The following is a 13,395-nucleotide window of genomic DNA, read 5'->3' on the forward strand; positions in this document are numbered from 1 at the left end:
TATTAAATAAATTTATTATAAAATAATTATTTTATGTAACTTTTTATGATTTGAAACAATAATTCAACTTTCGAAATGTGATTTCGGAGATCTAGGATTTTTCCAACCGTCATGAATTAGGAAGGTTTCTACTCCATCATAGCAATATTATCAAAGATATTAACTGTTTTTATTCTCCATAAAAAAAATAGTGAGTTTGAATTTGATTTCTATTTTTTTTTTATCTTTTAAAACTTTGTAGACACTATTTTTTTATTCTTGTAAAATATATTAAATTTTACCTTTAATTTCTTTTAAATATATATTTTTTATTTTTATCCCTTTAATTTTTAAAGTTATTTTTTTCTAACGATCATTGTAAAATAAATAAATAACATTTGTTTTAATAATTTGTTAACAATAGTTGTGAATTACATTTAAGATGATCACTCAACTACATTTTAGTAAATAAAAAATATTTACAAATAATCATATAATATTAAAGATTAAAAATGATAGTTCTAAAATTTAAAAGAATAAAAAAAAATTCAAGAACCAAAATTAAAATTTTATTTTTTTAGAGATTAAAAACATATTAAAATTATTTTATTAATAATATTTGATTCGTTTTAGTGGGGTTAATATGCTATATTAATTTGCTTTGACAAATATTGTTATTATTATTGTCATTCTATAACGACTGGCTTTGGAAAAAAATGCGTAGCGTTAGAAATATATATAATTCTAATTCTAATACATCTTTAAATATATTCTCTTACATTAAGAGAAATTTATTAAAAAATATATAATTAAAAATTACTCTATATTTAATAAAATTTACATCATTTCAGAAATTTAAAAATAAGTTTCAATAATAAATTAATAGCATTTCTCTCTCTCCTTTTTTAATGTTAAAAGCGAGTCTTTAATTTCAAATTAGAAAATATATATTTTATTAAAAAATTGAAAACATGTAATGATACGATTTTAAATATTCCTATCATGAAAACTCGCTTTTATAGTGGGTAAAATATTAACCAAATTTGTTGATTAATATGTTAATATACATCAACAATTGAAGTAAGCACCATCACCTGTTAGAGAATATAATTGATTAATTTTTTATGATGTTTGTTATATCCTTCATAAATAAGTGTAATTGTAATTCATTTGAATCATCTTTTATAATTATTCTTTTTATTTAACTTATATTTATTATTTTTATCATTTCCATCCTGTGATTTTAACTACCACTATTTCATCACAATCACGACTATGATAGGTTTGTTATGAAATATTGATAGACTATGGCCAAGGTCAAAGAATCTAAGAGGTGATACATTAAAGGAAACAAGAGGAATGAGATGATAGACCATGGGTCAAGGGTCCAATCACTGGAGTTATGACCACCTTGAAGACCAGTAGACACCTTGAAGACCAATGGGTTTTCCAAGCCCAAGGTACTCTTTAATTTGGACCACTCTATCATGAAGATAAGACATAGTTCTAGTTGTAAATATTTTGTACATAGTTCTCTTATATAGGCTTATTTTTGTCTTTGTATTTGTGAGGCACATTAGTTTCTTTTATTAGTCATTGTATATTGATTCTAGGGTGGGTTACTTGGAGAGTTTGACTCCATTTAACCTCCGTTGTTGATACACTAATTTTCTATTTTTTTTTTCAGTAAGAAAAGAGGGGTAGCATTTAGCAATGCTTGAGGGTATGACTAGTAATTGGGCTAGAATTGAGCCTAGGCAAAATTTTACATATTGGACTCATTTTACTCCTAATTTTTCATAGATTTGATTTAGTTAGGTTTCATCATCATTGAATGAACCTAACTAAACCAAATCAAACATTTTTGAAATAATCAAAGTGAGCAAAACTTGAGTTAGCTGCCCACCTTGCTTAGCTTCCTCTTTGGCTGAATTGCTTCTCTAATTCTCAAGGAGTTGAGAAGCTTGTAGCACAAGCTTCTCCTTAGCTTACTTCCCAAGCAAGCTAGCTAAGTGAGAAGCTTGCTCCACAAGTTTCTAAACTCACCTAGAAGGTCAACTAACCTTACCATGGTTCCTAGTGAACCATGGTTAAGGTTAGCTTACTCCTTAAGCTACCTACCTCTATATATTTGTAATTTCTACTTTTGTAATCACTTTTGACATATTTTGAGAAATAGAATTCAGAATTCTCTCATTTTAAGAGTCTAATTTCGTGGAGAATCTCCTTCTTCTAGAAGCTTCACAAAGGAACTTCTCATTTGTACTTAGTTCCTCAAGTTTCTCTCCTTCAAGAGAAACCGAACCACCTTGGGAAGCATCTTCAAGCTTTTGAAGCTTGAACTCATCCAAATCTTCCATTGATGTGAAGAACCTCACGAGAAGAAGAGACTTAGCATGGTTCAACTTGAAGAAATATCAATCTTCTCTAAGTAGTTCTATCAAATATGAAGAGAACCTAACTTTATAGGTTTTGGTTATTATCTTATTTTTATATTATGACTTTTGAATATTATATACAATATTTTTTTAACTCTTATCGATGACTTTTATTAATTTACCACTGTGGATATATAAACATGGTAACTTGATTAATGTAAATCTAATTATTTGTTAATTAAAATAATAATAGGTTCAATTTTTTTTAAAGTAAAATCTTGAGTTAAAACATTGTGTATGGAAAAAAAATGGTTAAAAATGAGAGATCTCTAAAGATAATTAGTTAATTTCTTTGACGATAATTAATTATTAATAAATTTGATAGAAACTTAAATACTCTATATTAATAATATCTTAAAAAAAACTTTCGTTTTAAATCAACTTTTAATTTTTATCAATGACTTTCAATAGTTGACAATTCACATGATAGTGTCAAACTTAATTAACTCTCCTGTAATATTTTTTATGATTGAGTTTTTGGAGTCAATTTTTTTTATTAAATATTTTGCATGTAATATCTTAAAGTTGACACTTAAATTTATTTTCCATATAATGTGAAAAGTTTGAGAAAGTAGTTGTGGATAATCTTTTAAAAAGTTCGAGTTAAAGAGGACAAAACTAAGGATTTAATAACTCTTCTCCAATTTTTATCTCTTAAAAATGTTTTATGATTTATTAACAAAAAAATTTAACTTATTTTTATAAAGTACTTATATTTTTAATAATTATGTTATTAATATGATCTATCTCAATTGACTTGTTGGTTTTGATATAATATATATAAATAATTTATGATTAATTTTGAAATAACTTATATAAATAATTTATGACATAGTGTTCATGAAAAAACCTCTTTTAAATCCTATCAACATTATAATATATAATAGCAAGGGAAATGTATTTTTTTCTCTTTTAAGACAACATCCATACATTGAACACTTGATAATGTTTTCTTTTTAAAGTGAGAATATTCATACTCAACACACAGAAAAATAAAAAAAAAAAACGTGTCTTATTATGGTATAAGATGAAAAACTCAAAAGAATATTTTGTATTTTTCTTTAAACTAATTTGTTTCAATTGAAAGATAAATAAAATTTAGTTAAAAATTATTTTTATCGTCAAAAATCGAACTTGAATATAATACTAAAAAAAGTTCAAAATTTGTATGCATAAATAAATAAAAAAATTGAAATACGCAATGTATGCCGTAAAACATGAATAAAAAATACAAAAATAGCATAGAGAATAACATGACATTCACGTATATATAGACACAGTGTGCATGTGAAAATTCACTCTCCGACGAAAAATTCCAAATCATGTTGATCTGGTCCTTCTAGTCAATGGCTTGAAACTTTAATGTTTATCACTCGCCATACTTTCCGGCAGATTGAGCTGCACCAAGCGTTGGTTTATTGCTTGCATTGGTCTTACATTAACTTCTTAATCCTGCAAATTTTTATATTCGTTACTAATTTTTAAATAAATAACTGTATAGAAATACTCATCAATCAAATTGGAAAATAATTGGCGCATTACAATTTTGATTAATCGTAATAGGTATGTTTGGTTATTAATATATGGCATATAGAGTTTTTGAAAAAAATTTATTGAATAAAAATTTGGGCTCATTCCATCTCAGCTATTCACAAAGAATTAGATAAAAGTAAAATTAGAAGGAACAAAAATAAAGATATAAATAGTGGTAGAATGTCGCATAATAATTTAGTGATAATTAGTTAAATATATTTGCTAATTGAATTTACTAACTATGATATCATGAACCCTATAATTCACAAGAGTTGAATCGAATTTGGAGTAAGTCAGCTGGAGCTTTCCCAATTGGGATACTGTTTGAGTCGTTTCATTCCTCAAATGAATGGGGATTGCATTGATCCCTTTTGGCATTGGCTCCATTCGGGTTTAATTTCTCTCCCCAATGAAGTGGTTCTTTCTTACTCTTTGTATCATCATAATTAAATTACTTATGTAAAAAGTGTTAAAGCAAATCCCTTTTGAAAAATGCATATTGAAAATTATTTATGTAAAAAGTGTTATATCAACCTCTATGAAAGATTAAATGTAGAAAGTGAGATTGAAAAAAATTCAACCACCAATTTTAAAATCAACAAATCAAAGTGTGTAAAAAAAGTTTCTAAATATAGAGATCCACATTCACTTAATTTTTTTTTTGGTGTTGATGTAATCTTTTTTTGGTGTTGACATTCACTTAATTTAATACAATGAAATATTAAATAATTTTTAAATTTTATAAAATTTTAAAGACTAAATATATTTATTAAGAACATTTAAATTAATAGTTGAATTATTACAATTCAAATTAACATAAAATATAAATTATTAAGTGAAATTATTTTAGTCAAATATATTATTTAAGTAATTGAATCCTTATATATATATATATATATATATATTATTTTACTCTAATTCATTTCATTCCATTTTATTATTTTATTTTTCAACGATGCATTTTATCTATTTCAATAAGTCATCTATCGGATATGGGAAACTTCTTTCACACTATTAGATTTTTTCATGTTTAAGGTGATGATTGGATTCTTTTTCTTTGTTTTATTTTTCTTCCTTAATTAATTTCTAGATTTAATTCTTGCTAAGTGAAGATGATATAACTTCTCTTATACAAATAATCTTTAATATACATCTTTCTTTCAATTAGCTCTTATAAGGGGAGGGAGTACAACTTTTTTATAATTTGATTTGTGAAAAATAAAATAGATGTTAATTAATAATACACAAAATTATAATAAAAATTCAACCAATTATACCTAGGTCTTCAAGTTTTGTAGATCTGTTGTTGAAAGAAAAAAAATATATTAAAATAGTGTTTAAAAAACATTTGCATGCAACCCAATTACATTTTTAAAAAATTGAGTTTTTTCCTTACTAAAGTTGTCTCTCTATTTTATTTTTCGTTGTTGGGATGAATTATATACTTAAATCTAATGGAGTGCTCTCAATATATACATGCATAAAAACCACCTTCCACTCATTCTATTTTCCTATTTTTTGTCCACTCAATACTAGAGTGATGTTCCTTCTTTTTCTCAACAGAAGAACAACATACTTCACTCATTCAAAAATCATAAGCACGTACTAACAGTTGGAAGCAAATATGCTAAAGAAGAGAAGAACCTTGGATGTAGTCAAAGTAATTATTTTTCCGCTTTTCAATCTTGACCTTTAACTAATTCCCAGTTTTCTATTTTAATTTTCGAACACGCTTTTAAATTGTGTCCTTGCCAGCATTCTTGTCCATACAATATTACATCAAATATATGTCCATAGTGAATTACACTTCATAGTTTCAAAAGGTGTTAACAAAAATGGAAACTCTTGCTACGCAGGTTCTGATTTGCAGTTTATTAACGACACTAGTTTTCCTATCATGTCCAGCAATGTCTCAGGAAGTTATTAGTAAGTATCAGAAAAAAAAGAATGAAACGATGGTAATTAAATATTTTTTAATACATGAATTTAAATACACACATAAACTTGCACGAACATTCTGGGATTCTTTTTATGAAATTAAAGACTGTGTCCTATATGGTAAGATACTCTAAATGTTAATTCGGTTTTTGTTGGCACGTGCAGAGAAGGGTGATGCAGTGAAGCATGATTATGGAATAGAGAAGAATGATGCTGAGTTTAATTATGATATGAGGAGTAAGAAAGGACCATTCCACTGGGGAGAAATTAAACCTGAATGGAGCCAATGCCAAAAGGGATCGATGCAATCGCCGATTCATTTGACGAATGAAACGATTAAAATAGTGTCCGAATTGGGACCGCTCCAAGTGAATTACACCGCCAGATCCCATACAACTGTTGTGAATAAGGGTCATCAAATCATGGTTAGCCAGTTCAATTACCACTAAATTATAATGCAACTTCCTACTACTAATTTTTCTTTTTGTCCCTTCTAATTTTACTTTTATCTAATTCTTTGTGAATAGATGAAATGGAATGAATCCACAAACTTTTTACATATCAATGGAACTCAGTACCTACTTAAAACGTCCCATTGGCACTCTCCCTCTGAACACACCCTAAATGGCAAAAGGTACATGCATGCATAAATTTGTAGATCTGTATATCAAATATCTCTCCATCTTTAATTATACACAATTTTTTTTATCAACAACTGAAAAAAGCTCATGTTGTGAGGAATAATTTTCTGCGGTGGAGAAGACTGTTGGGGAACAGAAAAAGAATTAAGAAGAAAAATGGTTATTGGTATGGTTTGTAGCTGTCAATATGGAAGGGAAAACTTTTACTGCATGTGACCAATTTGTTGTTCAAAGTGCTGTCTTTGAATTCATGGTTGTATATAATGTTTAATCTTGAAAATACTTTGTACTTAAGCTAAGTATTTCTATTATTAATAAAATTTGTTTGCTGATTAAAAAAAAAACTCATCAAAGAATCTGCTATTAGTGATGACCCTTGCATAAATTAAATACTACTCTTATCAAAATTTAAGCAGTTGAATTAAATATCTAATTGGTTTCAGGTTGGATCTAGAGGTGCACATGGTGCACGAATCACCATCCGGACAAACTGCAGTTATTGGAACACTCTATAGAGTTGGAGAATTTCCAGATGCCTTAATTGATTTGGTAAATGAAAGATGTCAGTGTGTCACTGTCTTTGTTTTTAGTGAATACATACCAAATTACTTATATATACGCTGTGCAACTTTTCTAGGTAATCCATCACTTGAAGGACATTCCTCACATAGGAGACGAAATGGATGTGGGTCCACTTGATCCTAATCCGATGATTAAAGACGTAAACTCGTATTACAGATATATGGGTTCATTGACTACTCCTCCGTGCACTGAAAATGTTCTTTGGACATTGTTTAAAGAGGTTTGTTAACTCCCATTTGTCTTTGATATATCAATTTAGCAGTATTTGGAATAATAATTTCGGCTATAGTTTCTTTTTTTTTTCTTCAAGTTTTTATAATCTGATGAACCCGTGTAATTCATCAGGTAGGAACCGTTACACCGGAGCAACTTGAATTGCTTCGAAAACACCTTCGTCATGTAAGTTACTAAAGCTTTTTTCATATATCTCACTTGAATATATGGATACAGATGATGTAAATTAACCGAGAATTTATAATATGTAGAGAGGGGAGTTGTACATAAATTGCTAATTGGAGCGGAAAAAGATGTTTGTTTAATCCTAATCTTAAAAAGGAAGTTTAAATAGAATATGCCAAGTGTAAAAGGTTTTGTAGTCAATAATTGTCGTATAATTAAAAATTATTGACATTTATAAGAATTATTTAAAAAGTAATATCAATAATATTTTTAATTGATTAAAAATGTAAAATCTATATGTTGACAATATTGAAATTAAAATTTGTAAAGCGAGACTCAAATTAGATTTTATAATATACAACCATCATGAAATAGTATATATAAGGTTTTAAATTTAATTATTATTATTATTATTATTTTAATGCGTCAATTATTTTCCAATTTGATTAATGAGTATTTCTATACAGATTTCTCATTAAAAAATTAGCCACCAATATAATATAATTCATTGACAAGTCAATGTATTTTACAATATATATATATATATATATATATATATATATTCTTTTTTGTTTTTTTACACATTAAAAAAAAGGTGAACCGCAAACGATATTTTGCACACTAGAAAAATTTAAAAAGTCATTTACAAGCTTGGTTTATTTGCAGGATTCAAAAGCTAATGCAAGACCAACTCAGCCACTAAACAACCGTTTGGTGGAGCTCAATCAGCCGAAAAATACGACGAGTGATAAAAATTAAAGTTTCAAGCTATTGACTAGGGCATAAATAATGAGCAGAATATGATTTGGAATTTTTGGTACGAGAGTGAATTTTCACATTCACACTAGCTCTATATATACGTGAATGTCATTTTAATCCTAATCATGTTTTACGGCATATATTGCCAATTTTAATTTTTTTTATGCATTTATGTATAGATTTTCAATTTTCATCCTATACCTGAATAAGACACTTTTTTTTTTCCTTGAATGTTGATTGTTGAGCATTAATATTATCACTTGTTGCTCTAAAAAAAACATTTCTAATTGTTCGATGTGTGTTATTGTGTTGAAGAGCAATGAGTAGGCTACAGATTCTTGGTGACTGAAGAATGGTAAATTCATGGAGGGGAATATCACAATGGGATCTTCAAAAGAGGGTATTAATTGGACATTTTGCTACTAGTGTGAAGGAAGTGGAGCAAAATTGCGAACCTAAACCTCTTAGAGTCGTAACTGTTTGGAGGGAGATGGTGATATATAAGGAGTTTGTTGCCAAAAATCGGGAAGCATAACTGTGGAGGTAAAGAGGAATTTTGTATTAAAAAAAAATTAAAGGGTATAAAAATGGCGTTATAAAATTGGCACAAGCAACATTGTGGAAAATTTGATGTGTGAATTGGAGATGCAACAAAGGAGGTGTAGGAGTTGGATATATTAGGGGAGAATCGTGATTTGGAGGAAGAAATGAGAAAAAGAAGGGAAGCCATGTCAAAAGTTCATAGATGGACAAGTTTGAAGTGTAGTATGTTGTGGTAAAAATCTAAAACAATGTTATCAAACTCAACTTCAACTATTTGATTGAATCAGTCCGACAAGGAATCAGACATGTAAGTAAAGTCGTCTGAGTTATCATGTTAAGCCATTGAAACTATCATTTAATGTATCACAAATAATATATATTATATTTAAAATCTTAAACATGTTATATATTCATGCGGTCTAACTAGTAACTCATTAACTTAATAACCAGATCCTTTAACAAGTCAATGATAAATCTAATTCTGATAACATTAGTTTAGAATAAAATGTCTCACGGAAGGGATGCTAATTTTTTTTTCTTTCTTATAATATGTTGAAGAGGAGGGCAAGAAATCAAATTCTTTACATAAGGAAGGATAGTGCGTTATATGATGAACTTAATGGTTTGAAGAGGGCAAGGTCATTGCTTACGTTTTATAGATTTCAGGCGAAATAATAAATATGAACCTTTATATATTTTTTAATAATTATATTATTGATATGAAATATTCATTTGTTTTAATAATAATTATTTTATTTGAAAATCTAACTAATTATCTTAATACCTTACTTAAAGAGATTAAGTTCAATGCCACTTAAATTATTAGAATACATGATATAGAGAAGAGAAATGGGAGAAAAATAAAATAAGTTAAAAATCAATCTATTGAGAATATAAATATATTTACAAAAGGATTACATCAAGACAACAAAAACTAATAATCCTACTAACTAACTAACTCCTATATAATTTTTTATCATTAATTAATAACCCCCGCAAGTTGGAAGTGTTACAACACTTTCGATTTGGAATGAAAAATACAAGTATAACAAAACAAAGTAAAAAACAATGAATGTCAAAAATACATCGGCTAAAAAATATACAAAAACTAGAATGATCAAAAGTCACACTAGACACAAGCTTAACCATTAAGCAAAAGTTATAATACAACAAAGTCAAACATGCTTAACAACCTAAAAGACAGAAGCAACAAATGTAAATGCCTAATTATCATAAAGCAAAAACAACGAATGTAAATGCCTAATTATCATAAAGCAAAAACAACGAAGCTTAACCATCAAGAATAGAAATCAAAATTGAATCTCCTTTTCTCCCGTATAAATAATAATAGACTCTGAAAGTAATAAGATAATTTCAATAGGATGTACAAAGCAGAAAAATAAAAATCAATGGACACCAAATTTTAACGTGGGAAAACCCTCTATGTGAGGTAAAAACTCACGAGACCTAATCCAGTAAAAATTCCACTAATAATAATCAATAAGTACATCACAAGTCCTCCTGAAATCACTAGAGATCACAAGAAATATAGTTTTTCACCAATATGATGAATAACAACATAAGAAAACCTCCAAATGGTTATCTAACTAAATAATTGAGAGAATCAAAATACACAAAATTTGATACCAAACACTTTTTCATCAAATTGGTTACTCTGTTATTTCTCATGAAATTCTTATTTTCTCTATTTCACAAAGAGACACAATGTACATAGATGCACACACTATACTCTGATTTCTCTTTCTTATGAAAGGTGAAAGGTTGATCTCATGACCTATCAAGAATCACCACACTTGATGTTAATACAATTAACATGTTCATTTATTATTATTATTATTAAAATCAATATCAACCCAAATAAATAAATTAGTGAACAGAAGCTTACATAAAAAAAGAAAACAATAAATCATAGCAATATAAAACTGTCTTCAAAGAGGATTTTGCACAAACAACCTGTGAGCAGAAATTGCAAAATAGCACAATAGAGGGACCGAAGGACTGGAGGCTATAGCAGTCACATATCCAAGCGATTCTTGCATTCTTCTTTCTTTTCTTGAATTGAAGATGAAATTCCCTAAATCATTGCACAACAGTAAGGTACTGAGATCAATAAACACAAATCCTTTGAAAAAAAGAAAAAAACAAACAAACCTCATAGAAAGGAATTGATCCATTGGTAGAAATAAATAGGCTTCCGAAATTTCTAGAATCAAAACTCAGATTCAATCATCACCAAACAATTACATTTAGATCATGTAACCACAACAAGTTGGAATTCTTTACCCGTCTTCTCAAGCCATCACTACTAGAATTTTTCTTATTACATGCGACTTTTCCTGCGAATTTTTCATAAAAATTTGCAGGACACGTTGTTCCTACAAATTTTTCTGCGAAATTTTATTTACAGGTAATACCTTCGTGGATAATATATTTTTGCGAATTTTAAAATTCGCAGGAAATTTTCCTGCGAAATTTCTTGCAAAAAAAAATTTGCAGGAAATTTTCCTACAAAAAAAAAAATCCATAGGAAAATTTGCAAGAAACTGTCCTGCAAAAAAAAATTGCAGGAAATTTTCCTGCAAAAAAAAATTCGTAGGAAACTTTCCTGCAAATTTTTTTGCAAGAAATTCTGTAAGAATATTTTTTACGAAATAATTAAAAAAAATACTATAAATTATATATTTTAAGAATTCATAATCTTTTATTTTCATGTCTCATACATAATCTTTCAAATTCTAAGATTGTAGATTATAAGCCTAACACTCAACCATACAATTCAACTTGTAAGGTAAGTGTTGTCCCAACTTATATACTCTTTAATTGTTTTATTTTCAATCGATGTGGGACTTGAAGATTTTTTAAAATATTAAAATTAAATATTTTTTTATTTTTCCTGCGAATTAAAATTTGCAGGAAAATTCGCAAGAAAAGTTACCTACAAAATTTTTCTACCATTTAGTAAACATTACTTGCGAATTTATTTTTGCAAGAAAATCCGCAAGAAACAAAATAAAATTCTTACAATATTTTCTGCAAATTTTTACCATGAAAATTTTTTTTCCATGGTTATTAAAATTGTAGCAAAATTTGTAAGAAATATCTGTAAATTATTTTTTGCAGGAAAATTGGCAAAAAAATTCTGCGAATTTTTTTTGCAGGAAAATTCGCAAAAAATTTCTGCAAATATTTTTTTTGCAAGAAATTTCGCAACAACTTTCTATGAATATTTTTTTGCAAGAAAATTTGCAAAAAAATAACACTTTTCTAGTAGTGCATTTTTCATGCGTAAATGGGTGAAATGAAAATATACCAAAGAAAAGGAATGAGATAAAAAGGAACAAGATTCACAAAGTAGATTTTCTTGTTTCGGGGAAAAAAATGGTAAAGAAAATAAAAAAATGAAAAAGCAAAAGAAATATCATAGAAGCAGCGAAAAAGATTTTCAAAAGTGGATAATAATCATCTAGAATCAACTCTTATATATAAGCATTTATAACATAAAATAGATGAATAATTAAATTAAAAATAGCATATCTTATTATATTAAATAAATAATATAACGTTAATAAATTTTAAAAAGATGTATTATATTTTTTTTATCCAATTAATTTATATACTATAAATTATTATAAATCATTATATAAATAATTTTGAAAAAAAAAAGTTACATTTCCATATTAGAAAGACTAAAATATGACAAAAAAAATTTAAAGAGTAAAACAAAATTAAAGAGTTCTAGAAAACAAAAATATATTTTATTCTTTTAAGACTATAATACATATTTAAAATAAAATAAAATTATAATTATATCACAATTTTATAATTTTAAAAAGTAATATAAAATAACTTTATGTTTAAAAGTAATATAAAAAAATATATATATCACAATTATATATATAATTTTTTTAAAAGAATTTGAACCTCTCTTAATCAAAAGCTCGTCTAGCAAGAAGGATCAATATAAAGTTATATTTTCAATAATTATTTAAGAAAATGGAGTGAAAAAAACTGATATTTGTTCAAATTAAATAGAGAAAATAGATATACAAGCAAATTCATGTGTTATATGGAATTTTTCAAAAGAAGAAATAAGGAAAGCTGTGTGAAATTATGAAGGCTCAAAAGTATCAAGTTTTTGAGAGCAGATAAAAAGAGACATTGTTACCTTTATGAGAGGTTCCAAAGAAATAATAAACTAGAAAGAGGGTCAAATAACTCTTTTTTAATATTGTATTGATCCCTAAAAAAGCTAATCCTGTAGCGTTAGGAAGTAACATACCTATTTCACTTAAGTACATATAAGGTGCTCTCGAAAGTGCTTAAAAATAGGTGAAGCGGGATCTAAATCTATTGTAGCAAATTAAAATTAGTATAGTGACGTGAACTCTTCATTATCATGAATGTTTATGATGCGCCCTTTTATTTTTCTAAATGTAGACCGCGATTTAGATTAGCCTAATCTTATATATTTAGAGTAAAATACATAAAACAAAATGTCTAACTTTAAGACAATATATCCATACATTGAACAAGTGATAATGTTAATACTCAACATAAAGGAA

The 13,395-nt window shown here is 27.1% G+C and overlaps 1 protein-coding gene across 2 annotated transcripts; it reads left to right on the forward strand.

Annotated features, from left to right (window-relative positions):
* Positions 1–5,701: 5,701 nt before the first annotated feature.
* Positions 5,702–9,085, forward strand: LOC109790066 (alpha carbonic anhydrase 7). 2 transcript variants are annotated; one of them, XR_003803141.2, is made up of 8 exons: positions 5,702–5,876; positions 6,054–6,313; positions 6,416–6,522; positions 6,973–7,078; positions 7,167–7,331; positions 7,457–7,510; positions 8,177–8,327; positions 8,585–9,085. XR_003803141.2 is itself a non-coding variant. In XM_020349163.3 (7 exons), the coding sequence occupies exons 1-7, from the start codon at positions 5,786–5,788 to the stop codon at positions 8,267–8,269; spliced, it is 876 nt and encodes a 291-aa protein (XP_020204752.3). In that variant the 5' UTR covers positions 5,702–5,785; the 3' UTR covers positions 8,270–8,500. The 2 variants fall into 2 exon arrangements, 1 of the variants encoding a protein (XP_020204752.3); XM_020349163.3 differs by lacking the exon at positions 8,585–9,085 and having other exon boundaries at positions 8,177–8,500.
* The last annotated feature ends 4,310 nt before the right edge of the window (positions 9,086–13,395 follow it).

Source organism: Cajanus cajan, chromosome 8 (genome assembly GCF_000230855.2).
Source record: "Cajanus cajan strain Asha chromosome 8, NIPB_CcT2T_4, whole genome shotgun sequence".
NCBI lineage: Eukaryota > Viridiplantae > Streptophyta > Magnoliopsida > Fabales > Fabaceae > Cajanus > Cajanus cajan.

What these genes read in the sequence shown, in the direction of transcription:
- LOC109790066 (XM_020349163.3), top strand. Translation starts at nt 5,786, where the DNA reads ATGGAAACTCTTGCTACGCAGGTTCTGATTTGCAGTTTATTAACGACA. An exon ending in CACACCCTAAATGGCAAAAG is followed by an intron (nt 6,523 to 6,972) that starts GTACATGCATGC and finishes AATTGGTTTCAG; the next exon opens with GTTGGATCTAGAGGTGCACA. An exon ending in TTCGAAAACACCTTCGTCAT is followed by an intron (nt 7,511 to 8,176) that starts GTAAGTTACTAA and finishes GTTTATTTGCAG; the next exon opens with GATTCAAAAGCTAATGCAAG.